The following is a 14,960-nucleotide window of genomic DNA, read 5'->3' as shown; positions in this document are numbered from 1 at the left end:
TGCTATAGAGAGAGATCTCTCTCTATAGCGCTGCTGCTACTCAAAGATTTGCCATTTCAGATTATGACATGTGACAAGCCAGTTACAATTACATGAGTTATATTTCGTCGTTGTCGGGTGGAAACCATGTATGTCCAAAACCATTTGTTTTGTATTTATCATTTTAAAAATTATTTAAACTAGTGAAAACAGCCGATCTACAGGCACACAACGCCTCGCACCACGAGGAGTTGTGTGCTTGTAGATCTGCTGTTTTCACTACTTTTGTGCGACGGCCTTGTATGATGAAGCAGGGCTTTACTTTGCGAAAACATTTACACATTTGAAACTTGGAGATACAAGGTTTCTGCCCGACAGTGACGATTTACTTTGTTGGCCGCCCAGCCCCCAAAATAGAATGAAGGCCGACATTTTATTTAAACATTATTCCTAATGGCCGGCCTGGACCGGCCGGGAATGAACCGGCCGTTCAGGATTTGTCCCGCTTTTCCCAATGGCCAGCACGTCCCTGGTGGTTGATGGTTCTTTATAGAGCATCGCAGCGTAAGTGGTTTCCTGGTGCCACTTATTATTCCCCATTCATTTTCCCCATAGACTTTAAAAAAATATTTATAACAATTATGTTAAGCCTCGAACCAAGCCATGCAGGATGGCAGTGAATCATGACCATACAACCTTTGATCCTATGTGAAAACATATTTTAATAATTAATATTACATTATTTGATATACTACATTCAATAACTACCCTTTGTTTAGCGATTTTCAAAATGTTCTTTTCATAGTAACAAAGGTTGTATGGTCATGATTCACTGCCATCCTGGATGGCTTGGTTCGAGGCTTAACATAATTGTTATAAATATTTTTGTAAAAGTCTATGGCGAAAATGAATGGGGAATATTAAGTGGCACCAGGAAACCACTAACGCTGCGATGCTCTATAGCATTGGTTCTCAAAGTCTGGTCCAAGGACCCCCAGGACCCCTGGGTCCCCAGCAAAATGTTTAATACAGCATTACACTCATTTGAACCACTTCATCCATGTTTTACACGTTGGCTATTTAAATAGCCAAAGTGTAAAATATGGATAAAGTGGTTCAAATGAGTGTGATGCTGTATTAACACATTAGGTCTGCAGATCTACAAGATCACAGCGCATCACTTGGTGCCGTGCTGCGAGCTTGTAGACCTGCTATTTTTGAAAAAAATTATGAAAATTTGTAGGCCTATTCATGATCTATAAATCTGTACCAACATACATGTTTAAATGTGCTACCCCCCCCCCCCCCCCCCCCCCCATCGCTATGGAAACCAAAACATATTGATTCTATAAACAAACCCCCCCCCCCCCCAAAAAAACAAACACCACACCTGTTCCTGATTATTACCGCGTGTGCATGTTTGTGTGTGTGTGCGCGTGTGTGTGCGTGCGTGTGTGTGTGCGTGCGTGTGTGTGTATGTGTGTATGTGTGCGCGTGTGTAAGTATGTGTATGTGTGCGTGTGTGCGCGTGCGTGCGTGCGTGTGTGCGTGCGTGCGTGCGCGCGTCAGTCACTCGGTTAGGGATGTTTTTAATGTTTACTGTGTTGTTTTCTCATCAGATTCACATCGTCTCACACTGGACACAAACACAGCACACAGAGTCCTCTCTCTGTCTGAGAACAACCGGAAGGTGACTCGAGTGAAACAGCTTCATTCATATCCTGATCATCCAGACAGGTTTGATGGACAGGCCAATGTTCTGTGTACAGAGGGTCTGACTGGATGCTGTTACTGGGAGGTAGAGAGGAGTGGAGATGTTGATATAGGAGTGACCTACAGAGGAATCAGTAGGAAAGGAAAGGGTGATGACTGTAGGCTTGGATACAATAAAATGTCCTGGAATCTGGACTGTAGTGATGGTAGCCATGGTAACATATACATTGTTGTACACAATAGTAAGAGAACTTTCCTTCCTGATCGTCCCTCTGACTCCAACAGAGTAGCAGTGTATCTGGACTGTCCTGGTGGGATTCTGTCCTTCTATGAAGTGTCTTCAGACTCACTGAGACACCTTTACACCGTCCAGACCACATTTACTGAACCTCTCTATGCTGCCTTTGGGTTAATGCCTGACTCCTCTGTGTCTCTGTGTGAGGACAGACAGACAGACAGACAGACAGACAGACAGACAGACAGACAGACAGACAGGGTGTGAGGACAGACAGACAGGGTGTTGTATCATAATGTAATAATCAGGAACAGGTGTGGTGGTTGGCGGGGTTGTTTACAGAATCAATATGATTTGGGTTCCATTGCGATGGGGTGTGTGTGGCGGCGGGGGGGGGCTCTGTGTGTCTAACACATTTAGGGGTCATTGAGGGGGTTCCAGGGGTCCCCAGCAACATTCATGTATAAAGCATCAAAATCAGAGTAACCACTTTAACCATTTACTGTATGAATGAAATAGCAGATCTACAAGCTCACAACGCGCCACACTGTGGCACGTTGTGAGCTTGTAGATCTGCTATTTTCAAACAAGGAATCTTGTAAAAATTGAGTCTCTGGCACAAACTTCTCAGATTGACATGAAACGGTTTGTTCTCAACCTGTGGGTCTGGACCCCCAGGGGGACCCCCATCTGGGGACCACCAGAGGGAACCCCAGGGGGTCCCCAGATGACAGTGAAGTGACAATGAAAACACTTTTAAAAGTAATCAAACTATAAACTGGTCAAACATTGGACAAATTGTCAAATAACAAAGAGGCAAATATTGTGAAAATAGCAGATCTACAAGCTCACAACGCCTCGCAACGTGGAACTGAGTCTAACCAAATGTAATGTGTCAACTCCTAAAATTTACAGTTTGTCAGGGTGGGGGTCCCCAGTTCAAACCTGATTATATATGATTATTTTGGGGGGTCTCCAGTTCAAATATTATTTTGGGGGTCGTTGATAATGGAAACTCCAATGAAGTGTTTTGAAAATGTATTTTTTTTACCTATGAAATTTAAAACATTTATTTCCAACCTTTCATGTATTTTACTAATATCTTACAATGCTATTGTATTTAAATTGTGCCAAAGTTACATTAAATGCTGATACAATTGTGTTAATTAAAAAATAATAACAATAATGTAATTTTTGAAGTGAGGGTTATTCTGTGCTCACGCTGCATGCACGCACGCACGCACGCACGCACACACACAGTAATCATTGCTGTAGAGTGTTTGTTCAGTGTTTGTTCATTTATATAGCGCCTTTATCCAAGGCCCTTGTACAGAGATTGTGCATTACATTCACCCATTCACACACACATTCATACACCGATGGCAGAGGAAACCATGCAAGGCACCAACTTGCTCATCAGGAGCAACTAGGGGTTCAGAGTCTTGCTCAAGGACTCTTCCACACTAACTCTGGGGGAGCCCGGGATCGAACTGGGAACCCTTCGGAACCGTCTGTGTTCTAAGACTGCAACTCTACCCCTGAGCCACTGAGCCACTGCTGCCCCCTGCTGACGTCAGCTGGTAAGTGCTTGAGGGTTCAGGCTGCAAGGACTCCAAATGGTAGAAAAGGAATGGAACAACACTTTAGATGAGTGTTTCACACTTTACATCACATTTAAAACTCTTTACTGTCCTTATTTACAGTCATTGCTTTAAAGGCTGTGATTGTTTTGATTATATATTATATTTACGTATAATATTTACGTTTATCTGTTTGTTTTCATTTCTGTTTAGTATAACAATTCTCACATCGTTTTAGTCTCTGGTCACCGCCTGTAAATAATTAAAATAAAATACATTTATGTCATATTATCAGTTACATTGTTGCTTTATACCAAGGGTCTTCTACAAGGGGTCCGGGACCCCTAGGTGGTCCTCAGAGTTACTACAGGGGGTCCTCCAAATCTTTGTGTGATAGAAACTTTTGTCTCTGTTTTTGAAGCGGTGAAAACCGCTTCCAATAAGTGGCTTTGTGTGTCCCACGCCCATATATGGTCATTTCAGTCCAGAATGAACAGGTTTTTTCAAAAACAAAATGTGTGTTTCATATCCATATATGGTCATCTCAGTCTAGAATGAACAGGCTTTTTCAAAAACAAAATGTATGTCACCTCATGTCCATATATGGTCACTCCAGTCCAGAATGAACAGGTTTTTTCTGTCCCGTACGTCCAGAATATCAGTCCAGAATGAATAGGCTTTTTCAAAAAGCAACATGTGTGTCCCATGTCCATATATGGCCATTTCAGTTCAGAATGAACAGGTTTTATCTGTCCCGTACATCCGTCCGTCCGTCCGTCCGTATGTGTGTATAGTGTCTGTCCCGGTCTGATGATTGGATACTTTGAGGATTGGTCAAGCTTCACATGACAATTCGGCCCTCCAGATAAAATCATTAACTCATTCAGAATATAAAGAATGTATAGATCACAGAGTTCATAACTCTAGAACACATAGAATAAAAGTTCACCGCTTCACTTCGAACCGAGGTTTGATTTTTATATTAACCATTTGAACCCTAGCGAACATATTCTGAGAACTATTCTGAGCCAAAAAATAGCAGATCTACAAGCTCACAACGCCTCGCAGCGGCTATTTTCGGCAAAGAGGTTTGGTGTAGAGGGGAAAAAGAGCAGACTAAGTACTGAGTGAAAGGCCAAGTTTATTAAGTATTAATCTCTCGAGACAAAGTATTGACGGTTCAAGTGGTTAAATATCTGAAAACACAAAGTGACATGAATGAATCCAAAATACATATCGTGCTGTGAAACCATGAAAGTATATGGAATCTATGAACAGGTTGTGGGGGTCCCTGCTTCATCTCTCTCTCTCAATTAAGGGGTCCTTGGCCTGAAAACTTTGAAGACCCCTGCTTTATAGAACCTTACATTTATGTCATTATGGTACATAAATATGTAAATCTTTCCTCCTAACATACAGTAGTAGGGTATGTCACAAGGAAACTAGAGAATATCAGTTTCCATTACAGGACAGATTGAAAATAACGTCATACTTGATGTTTAACCACTTGAATCCCAGCATCCCTATTCTGGGGGGAACATTCACCAAAAATAGCAGATCTGCAAGATCTCACGTTGTCGATCGGCTGTGAGCCCTGTGCTCTGATATAGATTATAACCAGTTTAACCCAGTTTAAATATGTTAAAACTCTGAGAGGGTACAAATGGAACCGAATCAGAATTACCCTTTAAGAATTACAGACAAAAAATAAAATAAAACTATTATAACTTAATTCATACTTTTTCTAATGAACAACAGATGTGGTGTAAAACATGAATGAATGAATGAATGAATACGTTGTTGCCTAACAACCAACTAGCCAATCAGAGTGTGACCAAACCGTCCCTCCGGGCAATGGGATACCTCAGTCTACACAGAGCATGTGGAGCTACTAGACTACAGTCATTTATAAATCAGTGGGAATGTGTGTGAATCTATTCTAAGTTGTGGAGTCCACTAATGATGCAGTGTGTGGACACACCTTGAAACAGGTACGTTACACACATGTTTCAGTCATTACAATACCAGCTGTTTGTTATTGTCAACAACAACACACATGTGTCATTCATTACAATACTAACTGTTTGTTATTGTCAACAACAAAAACCACCCAGAAAATGCTTCATGAATGATGCTAGAACGTCCTGTGGAGCTGGATTTTACCTTGTAGTTTTCTTTCAGTCACCTATCTCTCCAAATACAGAGAGAATGCATGGAAGATATTTCAAAACAAACGGCCAGACACATGCTTCAATAAACACATGTGCTTCAATAAATGTGTGAGCATATATATATAATACAGAATTGCAGAATGATATTAGGTATCCAAAATATATATTTTATTAACTCTCCAGTTACACATAGCCTAATCACACACAAACGTGGGCTACAAAAAACAAATACAAATGAAACATCTGTTTATCTATCTATAAATGCGAGAAGTCTCTGCGTGTGTGTCTGTCTGTCTGTCTGTCTGTCTGTCTGTCTGTGTGTCTGTAATCCGCGTATCTCGAGAACCGTTCGTCCCACCGGCTTCAGATTCGGCACGCGCGTTCCCCGCCGCGGCACGGAGTGCAGTGCCGGGCCTCGACCCGACCCGACGCGCGGTTTTCCGAAACCGGCCCGAAACGTTCGGAATATCCTTATGCGGAGCTGATTGTTGACATCAGGCTGTTCCGGAGGAAATCGGCGCAAGCGCTGACTCATTGTGACATCACTCATAAAAGGCTCTGACATCACGTACGTCACATGAGTCAACAAAAAATCTCTGAATATCTCCATATATAGCATATATGGGCATAAAATGGACGCAGAATCACAAAGATCTCCATATACGGGCATAAAGGGACACAGACAGACGGATACAGAGATCTCCATAAATGGGCATAAAATGGACGCAAATGGCATATATGGGCATAAAATTTACGCAGAATCACAAAGATCTCCATATAAGGGCATAAAGGGACACAGACAGACAGATTCAGAGATCTCCATATATGGGCGTGAAATGGACGCAAATAGACAGATATCTCCATATATGGGCATATATGGGCATAAAATGGACCCAGAACTATATCTGCAGTGATCTCCATATATGGACATAAAATGGACGCTGACAGACAGACAGATAACAGATATCTCCATATATGGGCATAAATGGACACAGGCAAACAGATGGTCAAAACGGGTCCTATGACAACAGGTATAATGGGGTTTGCATTAAAGGGCGGGGCATTCATTCCCTATTTACATCGTTCCCGAGTTGGCCAGGTCGCCGACTAGACGCTGGGCGGCCCAGCTTCTAGTTGTCATAAATAACCATCTGTCATTAATAATTATTGATGTAATTCACATATAGCCTATTAAACCCTCTATTCTCAGTAAAAACGGACCCACATTTCTTTGACTGCTTTATTTATATAAATCTTTACCAAAAATAGCCGATCTACAAGCTTACAACACAACACAGAGCGACACGTTGTGAGCTTGTATGTAGATCTTATTCCCCTCCAGAATATGCATAGCTGGGGTTCATATTTGGTTTGATTGATTGATTGATTGATTGAATAATTTATTAGAAGGTTGCATAGGAAACAGTACAGTTCATGACAGTACAAATCACTGGTACAAGGCCAACTAAAAGGATATCATTGTAAGCTTTTAGGCTAATTTACACAGGAACCACTTGTACTTGTACTCATGTAACATTGAAAGAGACAGAAAGAACACAGTAGGACTACTTTGCACAGGGCATTGTCAGTAACAAAAAAAGGCAGTCCCAAAAATATGCTCTGACGAAGGCTCTTAGCCGAAACGCGTAAGCGTTCCTTTTTGGTGTGTGCCAATAAATAAGTGGAAATGTGAGTACTTTGTCCTCCTGATTTAAACATTGGGGATGTGCTACCTTTTTGGAATTTAATTCCTATTTTTTATGTATATTTGACTTTAGGTCTAGCACAGTGCACTCCATTGAGAAAACCATTGCTGATGCGCACCTTCTTTTTCTTATATAGTCCCAAAAATATATAATAATAACAGGGTAAATAATAGTAATAAAGAGAAATAGGAGATACAAAAAGAAAAGGGGCTTAGTTTCAGGTGGTGCACTAATGTTTCTTGTTGTTGACTGTGGCATTCATATTATTATTATTGCACATGCATGTTTTCATGTTGAGTAGTGTAGGGTAGGCTACATCCTTTGATCTGTCCTTCTGCAAATCGCGCTAGTTAAAAGAACTACACGTCCTTCTGACCAGCGCCATGTTGACTCCCCCATAATGCAGCTCGGGGCTCACAGGAACAGCCGAGGATGATAGGATATGGAATTACACCAGGCGCGAGTACGAGATCGTTTCGAGCCGAAGCGTTCAAAGTCTGACCGTAGCCATGTGGTTCTCAATGTGTGGTCCAGGGACCACCAGGGGTCCTTGAGGGGGTTCCATATGGACTGTAACTCTGAGAGTGTACAAATGGAACCAAATGGACCCTTACAGGTCTAACTCTGAGAGTGTACAAATGGACCTGTAAGGGTCGATGGGGAATCCAAGCTAATAGAATAGAAACCATTATAGAAACTGTAATGGAAGTGAAATGGAATGGAGATTCCATTTCTTCTAATTTTTTACTATTTGTTGTCGCCATCACGGCGCCAACTCACTACTGCCACGCAGGTCAGAGGACCGAAATGCACCGCATTAACAGAGCATTAGGTGCCCTCCACACTAGGCACGGTTGCCGTCGGGGCTGCCGCTAGGATCAGCGGTGGCCGCACCGCGGTGAGACACAAACACACTCGCTCAGTGAGTAAACGGCGCGAGGTATTTCACAAAGATGAACACAATCCATCTCTCACCGCCCGCGTACACATGCACAAACGAGCACACTCGCAGTGGATTTCACGGGACCGAGCCCGCTCGCCTCGCCGCCCCAAAACTTTGCTGAGCGCCCGAAAAAGCTGCCCGCCTCTCATTGAAAATGAATTGCTAGGAGGCGGTGACCACTCCTAGTGTGGAGGGCACCGTAGTCTCGCTGCGTGTTATTTGCGACGTTGGAAGCGCTGTTTCGTAAAAACAGTATTCAACCAGGAAAAGCGTCTCCATCCGATGAATTATTTTTCATTTCGCCCTATAAATATATTTAAGCGTGTGGTGGGGGGCCCAGACCGCGTCCACTAAGTAGAGTAAGCTTTCAACTGTCCACTGATACCTTTGGTTTGGTGAGGGGCGAAACAGTTTTTTGTTATTTTCGGACCAGACGGCGGGGTTTTCCGGTTTTGCCAAGGAATACGGGGGTAGAGGAACATAGCGTTAGGGAGAACTCCACTAACGCTATGGACCAGAGCTACAGTATCTCATTGTGTACTTGTAGCCAGTCAGGAATGTCCCTCCTTGGCTACTGTGGAGAGACAGGCCAGAGCTCCTCTCTTCCTGCTACCCAGATTGTTTGGCTCACTATAAAAGCCACAGCCAGTATGGGTGCATTTCCCTCTGTTGTCCCTGTGGTAGCAGGTTGAGTTGTTGTGTGCCATGGATGCTCTGGGTAGGTTTCTATTGGAAGTAATGGGTGAAGCCAATACAATATTTGCACTTGAGACTGACCTGTCTGTCTGTCACTTTAGGCCCTGCTCCATAGAGACTGCTGCCCCGTGTTGTGCCTCTACATGGGTTGCGTTCATTTGTTAATTAGACAGAGGTACTAAATGTAAATGTACCTATTCTGTTTGTTTATAATATATCTCTTTTATAGTGTTTGTGTTCCCGTTGTAGATAGACTGCCACTGCCGTTTTGTCATGGGGTTTATTTTTAATAGTATTTAATGGTTTTGTCATTAAACATTATAGTATTTCCCCCAATAAATATCTATTGCTGTGAATTGTATCTATTGCTGTGCCCCTTCTTACTGATCGGTATTTTGCACTCAACCTCCCTTGCATGCTCTGCTTTATTGAATGCCTTAGCTTTTACCTTAAAGGAGTAGTTCACCCTCAAAATGTTTTTTTTTTCTATTGATTACTCACAACATGGAGACTTGAGTAAAATAATATCTTTTTGTATTTTTTGTATTCCTAAGACAATGATTTTATTCTAGTAAATCTACCCCCATTGATTCCGGATGGGGACCCAAATGCATTTGGGGGTGAACTACTCCTTTTTAAGGTGGTTGATTAGGCCAGGGTACCTGGTGTTTCTTAGGCCTTTAGTTCCCCTTCCTTTGTGGCTAAGGCCTGCCATCCTGCAGTGCAGTCTCTTTCCCTTATTTCCTTTGTTCTATTGCAGTTTGCATTTTATAGAGCTTCTCTTTTTAACCCATTTAGGCCTGAGTCCGATTAAAAAAACAGCCTTAAAGGCCTAAGTCTGATATGAAAATGACCCTCTGTTTGAGTAATACGTTTTCCAGGAAAAAACAAAGTTCCAAAACTATTTGATAGCTTACACCTTTGGCTTTCATGTTTTTTTTATTTTTATTACTGTGCTACATACTGTACATACTGTAATACACAAAACTGTTCCCCGGCCTGAGGGGGAAATACACTTTAATGTGTACCCGTCCATAATTAATTCGTGTTTTAAACTCTTTTGATACAATAAAGTCCCCTTTTATTATTGCTGAATTGTTAAATAAAGTAAACTCTTGGGGGAATCCTTGTCAGCCCATCTTTCAATGTCACGTGTACAGTATATCAAGAACCTGAACATTTGGTTAAGCTGAATATGTGAATGGTCTTTTAATATTGAATTAAACTGATTATATTAAACACTGTCAAACTCGCCACTATTGCGGCTCTATGGAAAACTTGAATTATGTTCTTTCTGTCTGCATAGAGATGTTATGAGTTACTTTGGGGTCAAGAAATCCGAGCAGACATTTTTCTTTCTTTTTTTTTTTCCTTGTGTGTTGAACTTTGGAAGTGCTTCAATACCGCAACGTCCTGCTGGCTGCTGCCTCTCCTGCATTATGTGACATTTAGATACACAGGACCGTTGAGTGATTCCCACAAGCGCTTCCAAACTCCAATACTTAGAAAAAAGAATCACCTTTTTGACATGAAGTCCCATGTTCTTATTGTCTTGATAGTCAGTGTGCCATATCAACATTCTGTTAAATGATAACATACCAGTAAGACTACCTAATCGGGGGATAAGCAACCGTCAGGTCGCATACACAAACTTTAGAAGGCAATGGTAGCCAATCAGGAGGGCATATGGGAAATGGGACAGATCCATTTTGATGACATGACTTTAGAGATACTCTGTACCGCTTTGCATGATTTTTGGCCAAAATCTGTAGGAGCAGTGTCCCAAAATGTTTTTCAAATGGTGGCACTAGAAGAGGGCCATGTGAGAAATGAGGGGTGGAGGTTGTGAGTTGCCAGCCAAGGAGTGTGTGTGCAAAGTTTGTCATTGATGGGGGCAACGGTGCCGGAGATAAGAGTAGGGCAAAAGTGTGACGTGACGGACAGACAGACAGACAGACAGACAGACAGACAGACAGACAGCCAGTGGAGCTTTTCATAGTAACTTGCGACTTGACGGTCGCAATAAAAATAAAATGTCTCCCAATAGATTTGGACACACTACCAACAACACACCTTTCAGATCGGATCCCAAAAGATGTACCAAGCAACAGCTCCAATCCCTACTCAGCCATCTAAACCAGGGGTTCCCAAACTTCTTTGGCTCAGGGCACCCCTGTAACCATTTTTTTCATCCGAGGCACCCCTACATTATATCCATAATTTTCACTACCAGCAAAACGTTGAGATAATAGCCATTTTGGTTAGAACTGACTGAAAATAACTTTGTGTTTCTAGTTTAAAATTACACTAAATATCATTGGACACTTATTTTTAAGTGTCCAAATAAATTCCAAATATCAAATTATCTTGCGGCACCTCTGGACTGCTGTCACGGCACCCCAGGGTGCCCCGTCACCCACTTTGAAAACCCCTGATCTAAACTACAGTACACCATCCGCATAATCCCTCAAGGCCGCTCTTTCATTTCATACCTACTTCACCAATCCAACACCAATCCCCGTCAGATGGAACTCCGTCTCTGGCACCTACACACCAACTGGAACGGAATTCTTTTACGACAAAGGCTGTAGTGACCTGACCATCTTTTCTATCATAGCTTCTACCAATGGCTGTGTCATAGCATCTGACACAGCCATTGGTTTTGTACCTTGTGGGCGAGGCTGAAAAGGGGTGCACGATAACCAAATGGTTGAGTCAACACAAAGCTTTTATCTGTGCCTCCTTATGCCTATTTTTTTTTTCCTTTAGCCTTTTTTTCATATATACTTTTACTTTTGCCAATGACTGACTGACTGCTTGTAAATGTTGTGCCCTGCACTGTCCCTTGGCGCCCCCTGGGGGTTTGTCTATTTTTCCCCCTTGCCCTGCTCCCACTGATTGTTTTGAGTTACTGTTTGAGTCAGCTGTGCTGTTACCTGTGCCGCACAGCTGTACGCTGTTGCGTTCATGACACTTGCATTTATTGGACCGAGTTAGTTTGCACCTTGCTTGTTCCTTGCTTATGTTAAGCCCCTGATACACGTAGCAATTCTTTCATCAATATCAACCAGCAATGACCAGAGGCGTCAATAGGGTATGGCCATTGGCAGCATCATTGGATTCATCTTTGTATGCCTTCACGCGTGCAAGACACGTACCAGTCATGTTGCCATACCTTATCAACAGGCATGAATTTATTTTAGGAAGTAGGCAACATTTTTTCCACCTTTAGCCGAGGTCGTTGCTGTTTGATATTTATGAAAAGAATGCTACGTGTATCAGGAACTGTGCCTACTATCTCCTGCTGGCCTTGTGTGATTTTATCCGCTTCCTTTTTGTTTGTAAGCGTTTCCACTGCTTTTCACCTTTTTGTTGTTCTTGCAAACTTTTCCAGTAAGGTTCTGTTGTTTGTTTTGCAACCTAACTCTCTCTCCGCACCATTATTCCAACCCATTCTGGTACTCTACTTGGGCCCGAGGCCTTAACAGTAAAGCTACCTAAGGTATGGTGGAGGGTATCATTATGCTCCAAGTATCTTGTTATCTTGACTGGTAGAATGAGAAAGAAATTGTGTGTGTGAGCGAGAGACGGTTTTAGTTCAAAAGAAATGTCCCATATTCAAAAGCAGATAAATGTTACGCTCAATACTTTTATGTTTCAAATCAAGGAGCAAAGCCTAAAAAAGAAAATCTCCGTCCGCACAAGCGGAACCCCCGTGAGAAAACCACTCACCGGGCCGGGCAGGTACCATAAATTGTAAAGGGGGGCGCCAACGAAGTACTGTGCTATAGTGCTACAGAGGACATGTATGTAGTGCAAAACCTACACACAGCCTTACTGAGTAGGGCTGCCTCAGTTAAGCTCAAGCTAGTTGTCAGACTAGACAGCATCTGTGAAAAAGACATACCCAAAGCTGTGTGAGGGGCTGTGTCTCTTGCAAAAGGAGTACACTATACAACTGAAACCAGGTGCAGAACCAGTTGCACTAAAAGCGCCACGGCGAGTTGCACTGCCACTGCTCGGGAAAGTCAAGGGCGAGCTTGAACAAATGGTGCAGGGTTGAGGAGCCAACGGACTGGTGCTGCGGCATGGTCGTGGCACCGAAGAGTAATAAAGACCAGGTTCGCATCTGTGTGGACTCTTGACCCCTCTTAATGGAACAGTTTGCAGGGAGACGCTGCGCAGCTGCCCGTGTCCGGTGTGTGTTTCCCTCAACACACTCAACACGGTCATGTGTGAGTGGGCTAAAAGTGAGGTGAAATGTCTGGGGTACATAATCTCTGCGGACGGGGTGAGACCAGACCCTGAAAAAAACAGAGCTGTATAGCAGATGGAGCAGCCTAAAAGGTTTTCTTGGCATGGTGACACAGCTTGGAAAATGTCTCCCTAACCTTTCTGAGAAGGACAAGGCCCTGAGAGACTTGTTGTCCAAGAAAAATCAGTGAGTCTGGGGGCATGAGCAGGAAAAAGAGTTCACCAACCTAAAACGGGAGCTGTCCCTGTGCACCTGTTCTCCATCCCAACAGAGAACTGAAGATCTCAGCGGACGCGTCGTCATATGGCTTGAGGGGCGGTGATGCTGCAAAAGTGTGACCATGTTGATGGAGAACACCAACATATATATGGACTCCGTTATGGACAGTTTGCCAGCAAGTGACCACTACCTGGAGGAGCTCAAAGCTCAGCTGAGCAGTGAAAGTGTGAGCAGACAGCTAGTCATGCACTACTGTATGCAGGGTAGCTCTGGTCCATAGTGTTAGTGGAGTTCTCCCTAACGCTATGTTCCTCTACCTCCAAAATCCTTGGCAAATCCGGAAAGACCCGTCGTCTGGTCCGAAAATAACAAAAACTGTTTCGCCCCTCACCAAACCAAAGGTATCAGTGGACAGTTGAAAACGTACTCTACTTAGTGGACGCGGTCTGAGCCCCCCACCACACGCTTAAAATACATTTCTAGAGCTAAATGAAAAATAATTCACCGGATGCAGACTCCATTTCTTCTAGTTTTTCACTATTAAATAGTGAAAAACGCTTGTCTTCGCCATCAAGGTGCCAATTCACCACTGCCGCGCAGGTCAGAGGACCAAATTACACAGAGCATTAGTCTCATTGGGTGTTATTCAACTCTGCGACGTTGGAAGCGCTGTTTCGCAAAAACAGTCTTCAACCAGGAAGAGTGTCTCCATCCGGTGGAATATTTTTCATTTTGCCCTTGAAATGTATTTTAATTGTGTGGTGGGGGGCACGCAGTGTGGTGGCCTGGGCTTAGCAACCAAATTGCAGAGCTTGTTTTGAATTGCAGGGCATGTATTAAGGAGAGGGCCAATCCAAAAGAACCATTTAATGCCCACAAAGTTACCAAGCAGGCCTTGGGAGGAATTGGGTGCTGCTGCTGACCTATTTACTCTAAAAGGCTTACTTGTTGTTGGCTATTTCTCCAGATATGTTGAGATAGCCAAACTAGGCACATGTAGACACTGACAAAAACCCTCACAGTCACTCAAAAAGAAACACCTCTGACCGGTTCACAAGGACTATAACCTTACATCTCCCTGGCCTGGAAATCAGAAAATCTGTCTTTTCGGCTCAATGGACCGCGCCGTCGATCCACGGGCGCCTCGTGGCGGCGCCTAATGCCGACACAACCCCCGGCCGGAGAATATTTTATCTTTATTTTATTTTTTTATTTTTTTTAATGAGACTTTTGCCAAAGCATAAATTAGGCTTCAGAACATTCATTGTACTTTTACTTTTGCCAATGAATGACTGACTGCTAGAATGATTGTAAAGCTACCTAAGGTATGGTGGAGGGTATCCTTATGATCCAAGTACGTCAACTACTGACATCCCCCCACTGCTAACAGCCTCCAGCACATTAGTTCCGCCTGAAACTGTCCGCATTTAATATCACTGACACATGCTCAAATCTCACCTCAC

General features: G+C 43.0%; 1 protein-coding gene across 1 annotated transcript in view; it reads left to right on the top strand.

Annotated features, from left to right (window-relative positions):
- The window catches only part of LOC308308727 (protein NLRC3-like), a 33,090-nt gene extending 30,804 nt beyond the window's left edge, over positions 1-2,286 (top strand). Inside the window, exon 12 of the mRNA XM_080754181.1 lies at positions 1,616-2,286. Coding sequence (XP_080610307.1) covers positions 1,616-2,194 — 579 coding nt within the window. The 3' untranslated portion in view covers positions 2,195-2,286. The remainder of the gene's footprint in view (positions 1-1,615) is intronic.
- The last annotated feature ends 12,674 nt before the right edge of the window (positions 2,287-14,960 follow it).

Source organism: Nannobrachium achirus (genome assembly GCF_963921795.1).
Source record: "Nannobrachium achirus genome assembly, chromosome: 23".
NCBI classification, from domain to species: domain Eukaryota; kingdom Metazoa; phylum Chordata; class Actinopteri; order Myctophiformes; family Myctophidae; genus Nannobrachium; species Nannobrachium achirus.
This window is presented reverse-complemented; position numbering and strand designations above follow the sequence as displayed.